Raw genomic sequence first — 20,326 nt, 5'->3', positions numbered from 1 at the left:
CGATTTTCAAATTGGATGTTACGGACCCCGCTCAAGTGTCACAACACGTGTGTGATATTGTCCAACACCTGTCGGATCCAGGAGATGTTATGGACTTGTTGGACTTGCACGTAACCATGTGGGTCACGAACAACCCAACTGCTAAATACGTCCAACAATTCCATAAATTTAACCCTGGAATGCAGACTATGAAATATGTATATACAAACTTTAAAGACACAGCAGTCTGTGGAGTAGTGTTGTCCCCCACAGCCCAACTTCTCTTCAAGGGACAAACACCACATCCGTCCGTGGCAAAACCTGCTGCTATGCCATGGAGGGATCTGGCTAACATTGCTGCTAAAGGCGAAGCAGCAACTGACTGGCAGGGTGCAGAACGCACACGCAAAGTATTTGGCCCGTATGAGTATAGTCCATCTATTCACTTGTACAGGAAGTTGCTGCTCTGCAGTTTTGATGTTACCCCCATTGTAGCAGACCTTCCAGATGTAGATTGACTAGGCGTGTTTGTTGCCTCACTGTCCCGACAGGAAGAGGAACAATTGCAGGAAGTACCCTCAAATTTATGGGTAACCTCTCCCACGGATGTGGGACTCCTCACCTGTGTGGAACCAGTGCGCATAACCCCAAAGTCTGATTGGAGACCGTGTGTTAGACAATATCCGCTGAAACCAGATGCGGAGAGGGGAATCGCACCAGTAATAGAAGAATTACTGGCGGCAGGAGTAATCAGGGAATGTCCTGACTCCCCATGTAATACGCCCATTTTCCCCGTTAAGAAAGCAGATGGAGTAAATTGGAGAATGATACAAGACCTGCATGCAGTAAATGCTGTTGTGGAGACCTGAGCCCCATTGGTGCCGGATCCACACACCCTCCTGAATTCCCTTGAATATGGGCATACACATTTCTCCGTGATTGATATTAGCAACACCTTTTTCTCAGTACCACTGCACCCTGACTCTCAGTTCTGGTTTGCATTTACCTTCAGGAAAGTGAAGTACACATTTACCAGGCTACCTCAGGGTTTCACTGACAGTCCTACCATTTTCACACCATTTGAGCCCCCAGAGAATTCCCAGTTTTTGGTTTATGTTGATGACATTTTGGTCGCAGGGAAATCTGAAGATGCATGCAAAGCATGTACGATTGCAATCTTGAAACACTTGGCTGTGACTGGCAACAAAGTCAAAATGTCTAAATTGCAGTATGTTCAAACAGCCGTGATGTATCTGGGACATACTCTGTCTAAGGATGGCCTATGCATTCAAACAACTCGGAAGGACACCATCCTCAGAGCTCCAAAACCTGTGCACAAGAAAGACATGATGGCGTTCCTTGGACTTTGTAATTACTGCCGGTCATGGATCCCATGCTATGCAGAAAAGACACAGTTATTGTTGGATCTAATTTATTCAACTCCGATGGCTCTCTCTGACCCCATCACATGGACTCACGAGGCAGAAGACCAATTCACAAAACTGAAAGTTGAGCTTGTCAATTCCACAGTGTTGTCATTACCAAACTACAGTAAACCCTTTACATTGATGACAGATTGCAAACACAGTTTTATGTGTGCTGTACTGCTACAACAACATGGAGATAAGCAAAAGCCACTTGGCTATTTTTCTAAAAGAATGGATCCTGTTAGCCGTGGACTCCCACCGTGTGTTCAAGCAGTTTGTGCTACAGCCATGGCTGTTGAGGCCACTGCTAATTTAGTTTTGTTCCACCCTCTGACTGTTATGGTTCCACATGCAGTTAGTGTGTTGCTGCTCCAATCCAAGATGGCGTTCTTATCGCCTGCTAGACAAATAGCTTATACAGCTGTGTTGTTGTCGCAGCCACACATAACTATTAAAAGGTGTACCACATTGAATCCAGCCACACTGTTACCAACACAGGATAGTGGAACACCGCATGATTGTGAACAAGTGACACATGATCTCCAGCTCCAACGGCCAGACTTGTCAGATGAATCATTCCAAGATGGACTTTACTGGTTCGTGGATGGTTCCTGTTCAAGAGATAAAGAAAGAACACGTTCAGGTTATGCAATCATAATGCTACCTGGCACGATTATCGAGGCCAAACAAGTGTCCTCCAGGCATTCGGCTCAAGCTGCTGAGCTAACTGCCTTGACTAGAGCTTGCCGTCTTGCAGAAGGGAAAACTGACAATCTACAGACTCACAGTATGCTTTTTCTACGGTCTGGTTCTTTGCTAAGCAGTAGGAACAGCGGGGTATGATTACCTCAACTGGTAAACCCGTTACCCACCACAGCTTGCTGCTTGATCTTTTGCACTCTATTACGCTTCCCGCTAAGCTAGCTCTATGTAAATGTGCCGCACACACCAAGTGTTCCGATTTTGTGTCTGAAGGAAACAGGTTTGCAGACCAAGTAGCCAAAACTGCTGCTTTGGGCGAACTCGGTGTGTCTGACATTTACATGGCTGACTCTTCGGTTTTGGACTTGGATCTTCTTTATGACACCCAACAAAGTTCCCCATGTCGAGAAAATGCCTTCTGGTCGACACAAGGTGCCCTCCAGAACGCTAATAAAATTTTTGAATTAGGAGGGAAGCCCATCCTGCCTAACAGTTTGTTCAAAATGGCTGCTATCATGACACATGGAGTTTGTCATGTGTCAACCGGGGGTATGGTGGCATTATTGAACAAACAGACATTTGGATTCAATTCCTATGCACAAAACGTCTGTAAAGCATGTGTTACATGTATAAGACATAATCCACAGGGAAATTTGAGGCCAAAGCAGGGACAGTTTCCTGCACCTCAGTACCCCTTCCAGAGTGTACACATGGACTTTATTGAGTTGAATAAAAGTGGACCCTACCAGTACTGTTTGGTGTTGATTGACGCCTTCTCAAAATGGGTTGAGATTGTTCCAAGTGCAAAAGCTGATGCATTAACTGTTGCTAAAGCCATCTGCAAGACGATCATTCCAGCATATGGTGTCCCAGAGATGCTGTATAGTGATAATGGAACACATTTTGTGAATGAGGTGATCACAAAAGTAGCATGAAACTTGGGGATGACCCTCAAAAATCACTGTTCTTATCATCCACAAAGTGCAGGATTAGTAGAAAGAACAAATGGGACAATTAGGAGCAGACTCAGAAAATGCATGGAGGACACAAAAAGACCCTGGCCAGAATGCTTGGATTTAGTCAAAATGTACATGAGAATAACACCCACACAAGCAGGACTCACACCATTTGAGATATTGTATGGATGAAGTTTTAAACTTCCGGACTTGCTACCAGACGCTCAGACTATGACTGAAGAAAAGAACCTAGCAGACTATATGAAAGAACTGCTGCAAGAAAAACAAATACAAAAGACACATTTACTGCCATCAAACTCTTTACTTCCTACAGACTTACAGACTCTGGAAGTACACCCTGGAGATCAGATCTACATTAAAGTAATCAAAAGGAAATCCTGGTCCAGCCCAAAGTGGGAAGGGCCATTCCAAGTGTTACTAACAACACCAACTGCAGTTAAAATCGATGAGAGGTCGAGTTGGATCCACCTAAGTCACTGTAAGCTGGTAAAACTCCTGGACAACCCAGAGGAAAAGGCATCCAGCCCAGAGGAAAAGGTCATCTTGGGTGCATCTATCCCACTACAAAGACAAAGACCAAAGGTTGAAGCAAATATCAGAGTCCTGAAGCAGACGAGTAACCAGCTGTGACCAAGAAGAGGCCTGTCAACTCAGACCAGGATCAGAAGCAGACGTACTACAAGCTTGAAATAAGAGCACTGAAGCTGACGTGACCAGACCAGGAGACAGAAGCAGACGAAACTGCATCTTTGAAAACAGGAGACAAGACGATCCTGTTCTAATCCTGTGCACCTGTGTTTAAAAGAAACGTAAAGAACAATATATATATACGTATATATGTCCAAAGCATACAGCGGATGGAATGGATCTCATTGGGGGAAAATGTATGACCCGTGTAGTCAATTAGTAACCTTGACTAGGATTAAGGCATCTGCACTTGTGGCCAAAACTGTTATAATACCCCACGGAATTAAATTTCCAATTTGTTATTATCAGGAAGGGAATGCATCAGTGGGACGGTTGACTGCTAAGAGATGTGTAGAGACTCGCCTAAATGTTGGAGAGTGTATTCAAGTTAACACAACCAAATCTGAAACCCTATATTGTGGAAAGTGGGCTCAGGACAGACCCTCCTGTCCAACAGATCACAATTGCTTCAGGATAGCAAAATAATGGTTACCAGCCCGGAACGGAACATGGCCAGTGGATGACGTGTTCTGGGTTTGTGGTACACGCTTGTACCTGAATCTCCCACCGGGATGGGATGGAATTTGCGCCCCTACCCAGGTGTCAGATCACACCTTTGTCGTCGCGGCCGAGCCCAAAAGGCCAGAAAGGGTGAGGCGGAATTTAGACGACGTGGAGATTCACCAGGTAAAACACATCTGGCAGAGCGATGATGTGCCCGAGGAGTTTAAGATCTGGAAAGATTGGGAGAGGGGTGGTCTGTCTGTGTTACCCTGGTTGGGTATTCCAAACTTACAGTTTCGATTAGAAACAGTAAATTATCGATTGGCTGTATTCCTAAACGCGTCTCTCGTAGTCAACAAAGCCCAAGACAAAATGTTGACCGAAATCCGTACAATGGTCCTCCAAAATTGATTAGTGTTAGATTTGTTAACAGCGGCACAAGGCGGAGTATGTGGAATGATAAATGCCACGTGCTGTACATATATATCTGATGAGATAAATTCTGATTTGGCACAACAGGCGATGAGGGTCCTGGAAAAAATGCAAACTACTATGACCACCAAGTTTCAGGAAACAGCAGCACGAGGAGCCTGTGGGGGTGGTTTACCTCCGGCTCCTGGTGGCAAATATTGCTAAAATTCTTTACCCTGGTTCTGATTTTGATTGGAGTTTTGATTGTTTTCTCCTGCTGTGCCATACCCTGTATTAAGGCAATGGTTACCAGGCTGGCAACCAAGCTGTTTGTGCAATTACAATTGGCTCACACACCAACCTATACATTTTTGAACCTCGAGGAGCCCCAGGAAGGATGTGATAATGTGGACTAAGGACAGAACACTTATGATGATAATTGAAAGTGTAAAGTAATGAAGTTATGAGTGAAAATGTGTAAACAAGTGCTCATGATGGATGAGTGAAATTATGCTGAATTATTGTCATACACTGTAAATACATTTATTTTTACACTAGCTAACTGCAAATAAATGCTAAAAGAGGAGGGAAATGATGGAGATTTTATGAGTTGTTATCATTTATTTAATTAATCATTGCCTGCTTACATGATATTCAATGTAATCAAAAGTAGTCTGAGTTAAGTTTCTGCTTCTTGTGAAATTAACTGTATCAACTATCTGTTATCTGTGTGATGTGGGAGTGAAACCAGCCACAAGACTGAAAGAATATGTGTCTTAGCTGACTTGTTAAAGGATTCTACATTTATTACTGTCTGAATTATATTCTTTTATACTTCATTTACTCATTTAATCATAATAATTATGTACCCATTCATATATGCTGCACTTAAGCTAAATGATTGCTCAGCCACAGTGATGAACTAAAGGTTGCTTCAGGACTCTGTTGACATCGAAACTTAACAGCTTACTCCCTTCTTTCGGTGAAAGAAACGAGCATGTTTCACAGGAAACCGTAACTCACAAGCAACCGTTCACCCCTCCCTTCCCCAAACACAACATACACAGATGCTACGTCGTATTGTTTATGATTTTTTTCTTTTCTAATAAAAGAGCAGAGCACCGGAGGGGCGGCGGAGAGGAGCAGGAGAAGCAAGGTTGGTCTTAGGTTTGTACGCGCTCTCTGAAGCTTCTCCCCTTTGCGCAAAGCTCACAAAAGAGATCTCTGTCTAACAGTTGTCTTCTTTATGTGTGATTGTGCTTTGAGAAACTGTGTTTTGCAGGATACGATCTCAGGCACAGTTTAAGTGCCAGGTCCAGTTAGGGCAACGGACCTGACACTCGCTAACTTGGTTGGCTATCCCACTTGTCACTCCAAGCAGCACACTTCCCACAGTGGCCGCGACCGCCCATCCACCCCCGTCCCCCCCGCCCCATCTCTCTCTCTTGAGCTAGACTTCGGTGATATTTGGTAATGGCTGACGGCCCCCCTCCCAAGAAACGAGATATTCGATCATTCTTCAGAGTCAGGAATGTAAGTGCAGGGTCTCCGTCAAGCTTTAAAAACTAAGCAAAATCCCTTTCATGAATGGAAACCCTTCTTAAAAGCATTAGGATTCTTCTGCTCTTTAGGCACTAGGCAGGTTTTACCAACGTGGCATGATGCATCGTTAGAGCTAGGCTACTGCACAGTTGCAGGGAACTTATTAAAAGACTGCACGGGCGGACACAATAACAGACAGACAAACGGAAATCGATTCATTCACGAATAGGGATGGGTATCGAGAACCGGTTCCTTTCGGGTATCGTTAAGAAATGATTCGATCCACCGACATCAATAAGCCTTTTGCTTAACGATTCTGTTCGGTCCTTCAGAGTCACCATTATTTTGGGGGGTGTTTGTCAGGAAAATGATCATTTCTCTACATTGATTACAGACCCTGCAGCGGGTCCGTAATCAACTTTTCTGCAGCGCGGCTTTGCTTTGAACCTTGAAGCAATCGAAGCAGTGGCTCACAGACTGAAACAGTGCTTTGATTGCTTCGTTTATTCTTTATTTCACTTAATTTTCCCCCGCTAAAACCCTAAAGAACATACGTCTGTGAGTATTATTTACCTTTTTTATGTTAAACCGACCTGTTATGGTCTTCTGAAACAGTTGATAGATGTATTTTATAACTTAAAAACAGGAGCGATGCTAACGCGTTAGCATGTCTATGGCATTTTCAATGTTAAAAGTTAGCATTAAGCAGTTGCAGCTGTCATCACGTTCGGGTGCATTTGTTTTCAAATTGTAATATTTTTTTAAATTTATTTTTGTTTATATATTAATAATCTAATGATTATTATATACAATATATACTTATTATATACAGTTTTAGAGAAAGAGACAAAAAGAACCTGAATAGAAACACAACAGAAAATATAAAACCAACTAACAATGAACATACATAAATAAATACATACATACAGAAATAAATAATTGTTTCCTGTGAACACCTAGTGACTCTTACACCCCCATTTCATCCCTGTCTTATTTAAGTTTAATGACAATTTGTTTCGGTCAAACCATATTTTCAGTTTGTTAATTTCTTCAGTGATTTCCTCCAGAACTATCTGCCAAGCTAGAAAACTGCTGCATCCTAGTAAGAGCAGAATACTTCTGGAATGAATTTGAATAAGGAAAGTTGGGTTTTTTTCTCACTAAATGGATGCTGCACTCACTGCAGTTTATTGTCTGGAATAGTCCCAGATTGCATTTCACAGCTTCTAGAATTCATTTTCATGCAGGTGGTGTTGGGGGGTAATTTTGGGTTTCAGCTTTTTTTGTTTTTCGTCACTTTCATCCCTGAATATGTCAATCGTGAGTCACTTTTGTGTGAATTAAAGTTACTAACTGGGACTCCTGTCTTGTTGCGAGAAAGAAACGAGAATCGTCCTCCGTTCTGTTCATACACCTCCAAACGCTGCATGGCTCTCTGCCAAGTCAAGTTAGAACGATAGAGTCCAGTCAGAATTAATAACTTCAAAGCGAAACACCGTTTTGTTTATTTTTATTTATGTCCAGAGATCAAGGATACAGTGACCAATTTCATATTTATTTAATTTAAGACTCAATGAAATACATAGAAAACCTGTAAAGCCTACTTTTAGTACAAAATTCACGAGGTATCGATAAGGGAATCGATAAGGAATCGGATCGATAAGCAGAATCGATAATGGCATCGATATCGATAAAATCTTATCAATACCCATCCCTATTCACGAACGTCACAACACTAGCAGATAGGGTCATTGCAATACTTCGTGTTAAATATCCATCCTCGATGAATTCAATTTAAATGTATAGCTGGAGCAATGTTGGGTTAGTTGCTTTGCTCAAGGTCACTCCAGTCTGATGGAGGTGTAAAGACAGGTAAGGTTGGGATTTGAGCCTGCAACCCTGTGATTGAAAGACCAAATCCCTAACCATTGGGATGGCTCATTAACCTATAACATCTGCATGACATGAACTTATGACTGGTAATGCAAAAAAAAAAATCTTTGTCTTGGAGCACTTTTGTGTCCCCACCAATATCAAAATCAAAGTTACTCCCTTGCTGAACACTACTGTATGTCTTCACAGGTGCCAGAAGTTGGCCGACTCCATGGTTGGTCGACGCAGATGTGAACGAATTCTCACAAACAGTGGTTATACAACTAAATATTAGTCAGTGATTCACAGGAAAGCTACATCTTAAAGCATTTTTCAGTTTATACAGTAAATGTTTGAGTTTATCTAATATTACTTTTGCTTCACTTTCTGTAAAGTGGTAACAAATTTGATTAATTTTTCTTCATGTTTTGATTTGGAACAGAATGTGCAGTCTTCCTAATGTATTTGTGTGTATGGAAATAGCTACTTATAAGGCCTTTAAGCTTTATTCACTGTTTTACACACACTGGTATTATTTTGAACACAACTGAAGGTCCTGAACACATTCCAGTATCGACCTTCACTGTATGTGCTGATGTCTTCAGAAACTTTATAAACCTGTCTCGGTGCAGCCAGCATCCCATTCTGCTTCAACATAACTACCAGCATCCCAGACATCAACAAACACCCAGCAATGTGTCTGAATGACGACAGCCCAGTGAAACTCAATCACAATGAAGTGTTCTGAGAGATGGCTTCAGACACACACACACACACACACACACACACACACACACACACACACACACACACACACACACACACACACACACACACACACACACACACACACACGCACACTGCTACAAAAGATTTACAGAAGATGCCATTTAAACTGTAATACACAAAGACTTCTTCCACTTGGCAAAAATGACTCATATGTCACCAGGGTGTTTGGTAAGCTCATCATCCCTGCTCCCTCTGACTAACAAACTGTTGCATCTCACCAGAGCCTCGCTGCCAGAACTCTGACTACAGAAAGTGGCATCACCCAACAAATGCATTTCAGATCTGTTTATCGGTGTGTGTGTGTGTGTGTGTGTGAATGGATGAATGTGAAGCATCATTGTAAGGTGCTTATATAATGCAGTTCATTTACCATTTTTCAAATCTGTACACATTGTTCACTTATGACTTTACTGCTTCACAAGTTTGCTGGTGAAAACACAGATAAAATCAAGCCCCTTAACATCACAAAAATGCAGGAGCTGATTAATGGAGGGAGAAGTTTAATACTGCTTTTACGCAGAACTTCTAATGTAGGGCCTAAGGTTAAGAAGCTCAGCAGCAGCAGCCCTTGAGCATGACCACATATCCTTATATCATGACCAGGCTGACACAAAAATGTATGACAACCTTCTCTGAGTGCCAGACAGAGGTCAGTAGGATTATAAAGGCATCAAAATTTAAATATGCTCCAACCATCGAAGAAAAAGGTATCTATGGCCTAAGGTTATTGACAGATGGTTTACACCATGTATACTTAGTTATGTAATGTGACAAAATACCACATCCATCACTGACCTCGTTTGCTTTTTACCAGGGTGACCCAAGCATTCAAAACTGTGAAACTATTACTTTTTAAAATCCAATTATCTCACCCAATAAACTGCTTCTTTTAAATTAAAATTAAGTCAGCTATACGAGTATGAACAAGAGTCATCAGGACATGACATATCCCTCTGGCCCCCACAAATCAGTAACACAAAGTGTTGGGGGATCATCCAAATACAACCTAATGCTAAATATGAATGAAACTGACCAACTGGTTTTTGAGATAACACGCTAGAAAGGGTGGCAATGACAATATATTGAATATTTCACTGTGACCTTGAAATTGACCCCAAGGTCACTGTAATCGATTGGTGTTGGGGGATCATCCAAGTACACCATTATCCTAAATATGAATGAAACTGTTCAACTGGTTAAAATATCACTCTAACAAGGGTGGCAATGGCAATATCTTGAATATCTGCCTGTGACCTTGAAATTGAGCCCAAGGTCACTGTAAATGACTGGTGTCGGGGGATCACCCAAGTACACCCTTATGCTAAATACGAATGAAATTGGTCAGCTGGTTCTTCAGATATCGCACTATCAAGCAAAAACAGACAGACAGACATGCTGACTGCTATATCCCGCCATATTTCATACCGGGGGAGGAGGGGTAGTAAGGTTCAAGTAATATTTGGCACAAATTTAAGCTTGAAATGCGTCACTACTAGGCACGTGAATCTCATCACTGGCAATGATTTGATACTCTTCGATACATTACCGGGGATACGATACATGACGATATGATGTGATTTACCCCTGTTCCCGATTCAGTGAGATTTGATATGTATTTGATGGCAATTCAGTTCCTCACAATGCGATGCAATGTGATTAGGTGCGATACGATGTGACTCAACATGATGCAAAGAAATTATACCAAAAATTTAAATAGAAAATAAGAAGATGCAATTCAGTACGGTACAATGGTGGAGGAGTTTAAGTATCCTGGGGTCTTGTTCACGAGTGAGGGACTGATGGAGCGTGAGATCGACAGACGGATCGGTGCAGCATCTGCAGTGATGCGGTTGCTGTATCGGACCGTCGAGGTGAAGAGAGAGCTGAGCAGGGGGGGCAAAGCTCTTGATTTACCGATCGATCTACGTTCTGACACTCACCTATGGTCATGAGATTTGGCTTATGACCGAAAGAACAAGATTGCGAGTACAAGCGGCTGGAGAGGTGTTCAGGGCACGTCCAATCGGGAGGAGGCCCCGGGGAAGACCCAGGACACGCTGGACGGACTACGTCTCTCGACTGGCTTGGGAACACCTCAGGGTTCCCCCAGAGGAGCTGGGGGAGGTGTGTGTGGATCGGGACGTCTAGGCGGCTTTGCTTGAGCTGCTGCCCCCATGACCCAACCTTGGATGAAGCGGAAGAAAATGGATGGATGGATGGACAATGGTATACTACTTCTTTTGATTCTGAGGATTTGTTTTACTCCTTATAAGCAGCACATTTACCAGATTCAGCATTAAGGAACAAGAATTAGTTTCCTCATATTTGAAACGCGTTTCATCACTGTCAGAACTTAAACAGTAAGACAACATCACTCTCAGTGAGTGACTTAAAGTGACACTTTCAATAGTGCGATGTCCATATTCCTGTCTGCCAGAAAGACACTAATGTGAACTCTTCAGCAGGTAGGCTAATAAAATAGTAAGAAGCAGAAAGCATTAAGATTTATAATATGAATAGTACAAATAATAATAACCTTTCACAATTAGGACTTTTACAATATGAATAGTACAAATAATAATAACCTTTCACAATTAGGACTTTTACAATTGCCTGTGTGAAGAAAGATCCAAACTATTATTTGGCAGTCATAGCTACAAATTATTGGTTGAGCTAATTGGATTAATAAATGGAATAGTTTTTGTGGTACTGAATGCTTAGTCTCCAAAGTAAAGGTCCAACAAGGTCAATATCCACTGGATTCTATGACATGTGACATGTTACTCCGCAACATCATAACTAAGCATGACACCTGGTCTAAACTATCCATCCATCCATTTTCGTCTGCTTTATCCGGAGTCGGGTCACGGGGGCAGCAGCTCAAGCAAAGCCGCCCAGACCTCCCGATCCACACACACCTCCCCCAGCTCCTCTGGGGGAACCCCAAGGCGTTCCCAAGCCAGCCGAGAGATGTAGTCCCTCCAGCGTGTCCTGGGTCTTCCCTGGGGCCTCCTCCCAGTGGGATGTGCCCGGAACACCTCTCCAGCGAGGCGTCCAGGGGGCATCCGGAAAAGATGCCCGAGCCACCTCAACTGACTCCTTTCGACGTGGAGGAGCAGCGGCTCGACTCCGAGCTCCTCCCGAGTGACCGAGCTCCTCACCCTATCTCTAAGGAAGTGCCCAGCCACCCTTAGGCAAGGACACTCCACCGACCTGAAGAGGGCAAAGCACCTTTTTTCCGGTCGAGAACCATGGCCTCGGATTTGGAGGTGCTGATTTTCATCCTGGATGCTTCACACACAAACCGCCCCAGTGCACACTGAAGGTCCTGATTTGATGAAGCCAACAGAACCACATCGTCCGCAAACAGCAGAGACGAGATTCTGTGGTTCCCAAACCAGACCCCCTCTACATCCTGGCTGCTCCTAGAAATTCTGTCCATAAAAATAATGAACAGAACCGGTGACAAAGGGCAGCCCTGGCGGAGGCCAACGTGCACTGGAAACAGGTTTGACTTACTACCGGCAATGCGAACCAAGCTCCTGCTGCGGTCGTACAGGGACCGGATAGCCCTTAGCAAAGGACCCCGGATCCCGTACTCCCGGAGCACTCCCCATAGGGTGCCCCTAGGGACACGGTCGAATGCCTTCTCCAGATCCACAAAACACATGTGGACTGGTTGGGCAAACTCCCATGAACCCTCGAGCACCCGATGGAGCGTGTAGAGCTGGTCCAGTGTGCCGCAACCAGGACGAAAACCACACTGCTCCTCCTGAATCCGAGGTTCGACCATCGGTCGAATTCTCCTCTCCGGTACTCTGGAATAGACCTTACCGGGGAGTCTGAGGAGTGTGATCCCCCTATAGTTGGAACACACCCTCCGGTCCCCCTTCTTAAACAGAGGGACCACCACCCCGGTCTGCCAATCCAGAGGCACTGTCCCCGATCGCCACGCGATGTTTCAGAGGCATGTCAGCCAAGACAGCCCCACAACATCCAGAGACTTAAGGTACTCAGGACGGATTTCATCCACCCCAGGAGCCTTGCCACCGAGGAGCTTTCTAACCACCTCGGTGACTTCGGCCTGGGTAATGGATGAGTCCTCCTCCTAGTCCCCAGTCTCTGCTTCCTCTTCGGAAGACGTGACGATGGGATTGGGGAGATCCTCGAAGTACTCCTTCCACCACCCGACAACATCCCCAGTCAGGGTCAACAGCTCCCCACCCGCACCGTAAACAGTGCTGGTGGAGAGCTGCTTCCGCCTCCTGAGGCGTCGGACGGTTTACCAGAATCTCTTCGAGGCCGACCGATAGTCCTCCTCCATAGCCTCCCCAAACTCCTCCCAGACCCGAGTTTTTGCCTCTGCGACTGCACGGGCTGCGGCACGCTTGGCCTACCGGTACCTGTGAGCTGCCTCTGGGGTCCCACCTACCAACAAAGATAAGTAGGACTCCTTCTTCAGCTTGACGGCATCCCTTACTTCCGGTGTCCACCACCGGGTTCAGGGATTGCCGCTGCGACAGGCACCAGAGACCTTGCGACCACAGCTACGAGCAGCCGCATCGACAATGGAGGTGGAGAACATGGTCCACTCGGACTCCATGTCTCCAACCTCCCCCGGGATCTGGGAGAAGCTCTCCCGGAGGTGGGAGTTGAAGACCTCGCTGACAGAGGGTTCCGCCAGTCATTCCCAGCAGACCCTCACGATACGTTTGGGCCTGCCAGGTCTTACTAGCTTCCTCCCCTCCCAGCGGATCCAACTCACCACCAGGTGGTGATCAGTTGACAGCTCTGCCCCTCTCTTCACTCGAGTGTCTGAGACACGTGGCCGAAGGTATAATATGACTACAAAGTCGATCATCGACCTCCGGCTCAGGGTATCCTGGTGCCACGTGCACTTATGGACACCCTTGTGCTCGAACATGGTGTTCGTGATGGACAAACTGACTAGCACAGACGTCCAACAACTGAACACCACTCGGGTTCAGATCGGGGAGGCCGTGCTTCCCGATCACCCCCTCCAGGTCTCACTGTCGCCACCCACGTGGGCGTTGAAATCCCCCAGGAGAACAATGGGGTCCCCAGTCAGAGCGCTATCTAATACCCCTCCCAGGGACTCCAGGAAGGTCGGGTACTCTGCACTGCTGCTCAGCCCATAGGCCGAGACAACGGTGAGAGACCTGTCCCCGACCCGAAGGCGTAGGGGACGCGACCCTCTCGTTCACCGGAGTGAACTCCAACACTTGGCGACTGAGCTGGGGAGCAATAAGCAATGCGACCCCAGCTCTCCGCCACTCCCTGTGGGCGACGCCAGAAAAATGAAGCATCCAGCCCCTCTCCAGGAGTTGGGTACCAGAGCCCAAGCTGTGCGTGGAGGTGAGCCCGACTATCTCTAGTCAGTATCTCTCAACCTCCCGCACAAGCTCAGGCTCCTTCCCCCCTAGCGAGGTGACATTCCACGTCCCAACAGCCAGGGGCTGTGAGCATGGACCGGGCCACCAGGCCACCCGCCCTCGACCGCCACCCAATCCTCTCTGCACCTGACCCCCATGGCCCCCTCTACAGGTGGTGAACCCACAGGAGGGCAGGCCCACATCACTCTTTCGGGCTGAGCCTGGCCGGGCCCCATGGGCTAAGGCCCGACCACCAGGTGCTCGCGCGCGAGCCCCAACCCCAGGCCTGGCTCCAGGGTGGGACCCCGGCTCTGCCATACCGGGCGACGTCACGGTCCTTGATCTTTTACTGGTCATGGAGGTTCTGAACTGCCCTTAGTCTGACCCGTCACCTGGGACCTGTTTGCCTTGGGAGACCCTACAGGGAGCACAAAGCCCCCAACAACATAGCTCCTAGGATCATCCGGGTACGCAAACTCCCCCACCACAATAAGGTGGCAGCTAGAGGGGGAATGGTCTAAACTATTTCGTTTTAAAACCTTTGGAAATGTTGTTTAATTAAACGCCTTGTTTAGAGCCCCATCTTGTTCAAACCACTGGGTTTTCATCTGGATCAGGTTGTTTCTCCTACGGGCCTGAGTACATAGCTTAGGCAGATAGAGTTCCTGAATCATTTTGCAAAGACGCTGTACATGTTTGACACTTTTCATCTGGTGCCAAAAATCAATCATTTTTGTCCGTTGATATACGGTTAGTCTTGACATTTTTCCTGGCACTTGCGTGGTATCAAAATAAACTTCAGGGTCTTTGCAATAAGAAATAAAGGATTAGTGACAAAATTACTGCTTTTTAATGATCAAATAAAGCATTTTAAAAGTTGTATGTGTTTTTGGGACACCCTCTACATACACTCCATGCTCTTAGCACTGGAGTTTGACTCAACTAGCAGCACCATGATTTAACTGGAGCCGAGATGACCAGCGACTGGAGCCAGCAACAACTCAAGTTACATGTCAATGTTTCGTCCCGATGTGACCACAAATGTGAATAATATATCAAATAAATGTTCATCTCATAGTAACTGTAAGATATTCCAAAGTCGGACAGTTTGTGTTGATGCTGAAATGATTATGGCAAAGTCGTAATAATTGGTACCTCTACTCCAGCTCTACACTGCAAAACCCACTCACAGCTTCTGGTGTTCCCAAGTAGTCTCTCAGCTGCGGTGATGTGAAAACAGTTGTCCACCCTTGAGCATTTACGTTTTAATTTTTTATGATATTAAAATAAATACATAAATAAAGCAATAAGTAAAAATATTTTTTAATTCAGGTTTTTTTTTAACATTAAAATTTCTAAAATGATGCCTTTCAAATTCACAGCGAAAAGTAATCTCCACATCATAAATTAAAAGAAATAAAAATCTAAAAGCCAAAATGATGGCGTGAATAAATACCGGCACAATCAAGAACTGCTGCCTCTGGACAGATTCACCATATAGTCCCATGCAGTTTGCATTCCTTCATAATTGATGTAAATTAAGTCTAAGACATAATCAGTGTCTTGGAAATGTTCATGCATCCATCCCCTAACTTGTCTGAAGAAGACTGCATGTCAAAGTAACTTTTATTGCTTCTGGTTAAACCAGTAAACCACCTCCTCCTCCCCCCACCTCAACACAATGTCCTCACTACATCATTGTGGACCAGGTCAGAGGACAGCTGAGGAATCTTCATCCCAGGAAAGCAGCAGGCCCACACAAGATATGTCCCCTACTATTGAAAACCTGTACAGCTGAAGGGGGAGAACTGCTACAACGTATCTTCAACCTTAGCCTGCAGTGAGGGAGAGTGCCCACCCTTTGGAAAACATCATGCATCCTTCCAGTTCCTAAGAAGAACTGGCCCAGTGAGCTGAATGACTTCCGGCCAGTGGCACTCACATCACCCCTGATGAAGACGTTGGAGCGGCTCTTCCTCAACTTCCTCAAACCCCTGGTGCAACACGCCCAGGACTGTATGCACTTTGCATTCCAGGCAGGTGTTGGTGTGGAGGATGCCATCCTCTATTTGCTACAACGAGCCCACTCGCACCTGGATAGGGGAAGCGCCACAGGGTGGATTCTCTTCCTGGACTTCTCGGGTGTCTTCAACAACATCTAGCTCCTTGTGCTTCAGGAGAAACTGAACAGGATGCGTGTGGACTGCTGCCTGGTCACTTGGATCTTCAGCTACCTCACCAACAGGCTACAGTATGTCAGGCTGAGGGACACCACGTCTGTGATCAGCTGTAAAAGAGTGTCCTCTTTTAGAGTGTGGTGTGCTGGTGGGAGGGTATTACCTCCCAGAAGGACACATCAAGGCTGGACAAACTGATCGGGCAGGCTGCCTATGTGGTAGGCATGAAGCTGGACTCTCTGGTGATGGTGGCAGAGAACACTGGACAAACTGGAGACTACACTACACATTGTAGACAATGCCAGCCACCCTCTGCACACTGTCATCAGCAACCAGGGGAGCCTCTTCAGCCACAGACTGCTCCTGCCCAAGTGCAGGACCAACAGACTGAAAAACTCTTTTGTCCCTCAGCCCATCAGACTGTACAACTCCTCACTCGGGGGAGGAGGAGTAACAGGAAGACAGAAGATGTAGTAAGGCATGCCAGTAAGGCATTAGTCAGTAACGAGCAGTTTTTGATATTTATATTTCACTTTTTTTTTTTAACTTTTGCTCCTCCGTGTACTTCTTACCCTGTGTGCTGCTATTCAATGCTGCTGGGAACTCAATTTGCCAGAGGGAGTCTTCCCAAGGGATTGTCATGAATTGGTGGTGTTTTCTGTTTAAATATGAAAGCAGCTTGACCTCATATGAGAACCGTGATTCAACACACATGCGTATCAGTATGCCTTCACTTTTAGGTTCATGTTTCGAAATCAAAAGGTAAATTAACCAATTCCATTAATGCATCCAAAGTTTATGGGTTAAATTATCCGGTCACTTGCTTCAACTGGCTGTTTCCTCTGTTAGACACAGCAGGGTGAGGATAACGATACCTCCTCCTGCACTGAAGGGGACAAAAGACCCCACCTTCCTGCACAGATCATGAAACTAGAGTGACACACAGTCTGAACAAGAGCTGAAATGTCGGTGACTTATAGAAGCAAATATGCATGTGTGTATAATCATACTGTGCAGCATCGTATCATGTATTCTGCATACAGCTCTGTACACCGAACAGTCGCATGCATACCATAAAGTTCTATACAAATACATGCAGTGTGATACCCCAATCATCTTGGCTTTGATATTTTTATTTAATTTATATGAAGTTGTAGAAATTTGCTTTCTATTTGAGTTTAAGAAGGAAAATTTTGGAACTTTGAATATCGAGAAGCCTGAATTACATTTTGTGTTTGAAATGGCATAAACATATTAAATGGGTAAAAGTTGTTTGACCAATCTGTTCCAAGTGTTAGTTATCTGCAGAAACTCACACAGGGAATATTCCCTCCTTATTTTGTGAAAAGCTGAGTTCTTTTGTACATGAAATTATTACAAAGCACTTGCCAGCCAGTCACTTACTGAAGATGTGCAGGGTAAATATACATTTCATTGCAATTCAAAGTAGCTTATTAATCAGATACTTACCATTATATTCATATTGGGCAGCCTGAGATATCTGTTGAAGTGCCCCCTGTGGGCAGGACATACATCTTGTAGTCCAGCAAAGGGAGAGACAGTAATTGTGCGCCCCACAGGAAGAAGTGGCAGGCAATCAGTGAACCCTCCATCAATCCATTTCTGATCAAACAAATCAGTTGTACAGTGTGTTGTCACTAATCCCAGTCATAAAATCAAACTGTTAAGAAAGAGATACCGTATTTTCCGGAGTTTAGGTCAAGTTTTTTTTTCCTAGTCTAAGACGTCCTGTGACTTATAGTCCAATATGAATTATATGCCAAAAAATCATGATTCTCTTACATTTTGATTACAGTATAGTGGAAACGAGAAACACAACATTAAACTGCCTTTTTTGTTTTAAATTGTGTGTGTGTGTGGGGGGGGGGAATTTGGAGCTCAATTACTTTCAGTATGCATTTAAAACAGAATCCGGTTATATGAGTGCCCTTGATGGCATCACTACTTTGATGTTTTTCTTATGTCTTTGGCGATCGTCAGCTCCAAACAAAAATTACAATTAGCAGTCAAGCTCATTTCAAGAAAAGTAATAAATAAGGCAAACTCAATAAATGCCTTTGCCAAACAACACACTGTCCTGCTTACACTAACTGATCAAATAGACATCTGTTCCCATACGCTGCAGAACACAGCAAAGAAACAGAACATAAATGCCAGTGTGAGCTGGGTTTGTACTGGACTCACCTTTTGTTGTACTACCGTCATTCTTTTCAGGAAATGTTCCGCATACAAAGAATTTCACAAATGAACTGGCGAATTCACATCAGAGTTGTCACTGTGTTAATCGGCTCAAATCATCAGATCCACATGTGACAATCCTTCGGCAATTATTAAAGAAACACAATTTTCACAAACAGCAGACGCCGCACTGCATACAGAGACTCAAATAAAGTAATAAGTCTTTCATCTAATCATAAAACACTGAGGCTAAAGGCAGAAAGGTGATTTTCTTATTCTACTACTTTTCAAGTAGTATAAAAAAGAAACAAATTAAATAGTTAAAAAAAAGAAGGAAAAACAACATTCTTTATTCTTGAGAAATGTTTTTTGTTTTGTTTTCAGCTGGAAGACCACACTCAAATAAAAAGGAACGACAATTTTTTTAAGCTATTTGGAAGGAAACATATTTTGGACAATGTGAAACAAGCAGAGCTCCTGTGCAAAAACTGAAGAAGAAAAATTTACTGGTTTATTAACTTACAAATGTATAGCAAAAGTTTTCAAATGTTTAATTGCGTTGCACATCACATGATTGTTCAGTGTCTTAAAGAAGCAGTTCACTCACATTTTGCACTTCAATCAATCAATCAATTTTTTTTTATATAGCGCCAAATCACAACAAACAGTTGCCCCAAGGCACCTTATACTGCAAGGCAAGGCCATACAATAATTATGTAAAACCCCAACGGTCAAAACGACCCCCTGTGAGCAAGCACTTGGCTACAGTGGGAAGGAAAAACTCCCTTTTAACAGGAAGAAACCTCCAGCAGAACCAGGCTCAGGGAGGGGCAGTCTTCTGCTGGGACTGGTTGGGGCTGAGGGAGAGAACCAGGAAAAAGACATGCTGTGGAGGGGAGCAGAGATCGATCACTAATGATTAAATGCAGAGTGGTGCATACAGAGCAAAAAGAGAAAGAAACAGTGCATCGTGGGAACCCCCCAGCAGTCTACGTCTATAGCAGCATAACTAAGGGATGGTTCAAGGTCACCTGATCCAGCCCTAACTATAAGCTTTAGCAAAAAGGAAAGTTTTAAGCCTAATCTTAAAAGTAGAGAGGGTGTCTGTCTCCCTGATCTGAATTGGGAGCTGGTTCCACAGGAGAGGAGCCTGAAAGCTGAAGGCTCTGCCTCCCATTCTACTCTTACAAACCCTAGGAACTACAAGTAAGCCTGCAGCCTGAGAGCGAAGCGCTCTATTGGGGTGATATGGTACTACGAGGTCCCTAAGATAAGATGGGACCTGATTATTCAAAACCTTATAAGTAAGAAGAAGAATTTTAAATTCTATTCTAGAGTTAACAGGAAGCCAATGAAGAGAGGCCAATATGGGTGAGATATGCTCTCTCCTTCTAGTCCCCGTTAGTACTCTAGCTACAGCATTTTGAATTAACTGAAGGCTTTTTAGGGAACTTTTAGGACAACCTGATAATAATGAATTACAATAGTCCAGCCTAGAGGAAATAAATGCATGAATTAGTTTTTCAGCATCACTCTGAGACAAGACCTTTCTAATTTTAGAGATATTGCGTAAATGCAAAAAAGCAGTCCTACATATTTGTTTAATATGCGCTTTGAATGACATATCCTGATCAAAAATGACTCCAAGATTTCTCACAGTATTACTA

The 20,326-nt window shown here is 44.3% G+C and overlaps 1 protein-coding gene across 5 annotated transcripts in view; it reads right to left on the bottom strand.

Moving 5' to 3' along the window:
• pnpla4 (patatin-like phospholipase domain containing 4) overlaps nucleotides 1-20,326 on the bottom strand; it is an 85,443-nt gene that overhangs the window by 14,355 nt on the left and 50,762 nt on the right. For 4 of the 5 annotated variants that reach the window (XM_034173590.1, XM_034173601.1, XM_034173595.1 and 1 more), the window contains one exon: nucleotides 17,931-18,083. The exons of the other annotated variant lie outside the window; for it this stretch is intronic. In XM_034173590.1, the coding sequence (XP_034029481.1) occupies nucleotides 17,931-18,083 (153 nt within the window). The remainder of the gene's footprint in view (nucleotides 1-17,930; nucleotides 18,084-20,326) is intronic. 5 annotated transcript variants of the gene reach the window in all.

This window comes from Thalassophryne amazonica, chromosome 1 (assembly GCF_902500255.1).
Source record: "Thalassophryne amazonica chromosome 1, fThaAma1.1, whole genome shotgun sequence".
In the NCBI taxonomy this organism is placed as follows: domain Eukaryota; kingdom Metazoa; phylum Chordata; class Actinopteri; order Batrachoidiformes; family Batrachoididae; genus Thalassophryne; species Thalassophryne amazonica.
This window is presented reverse-complemented; position numbering and strand designations above follow the sequence as displayed.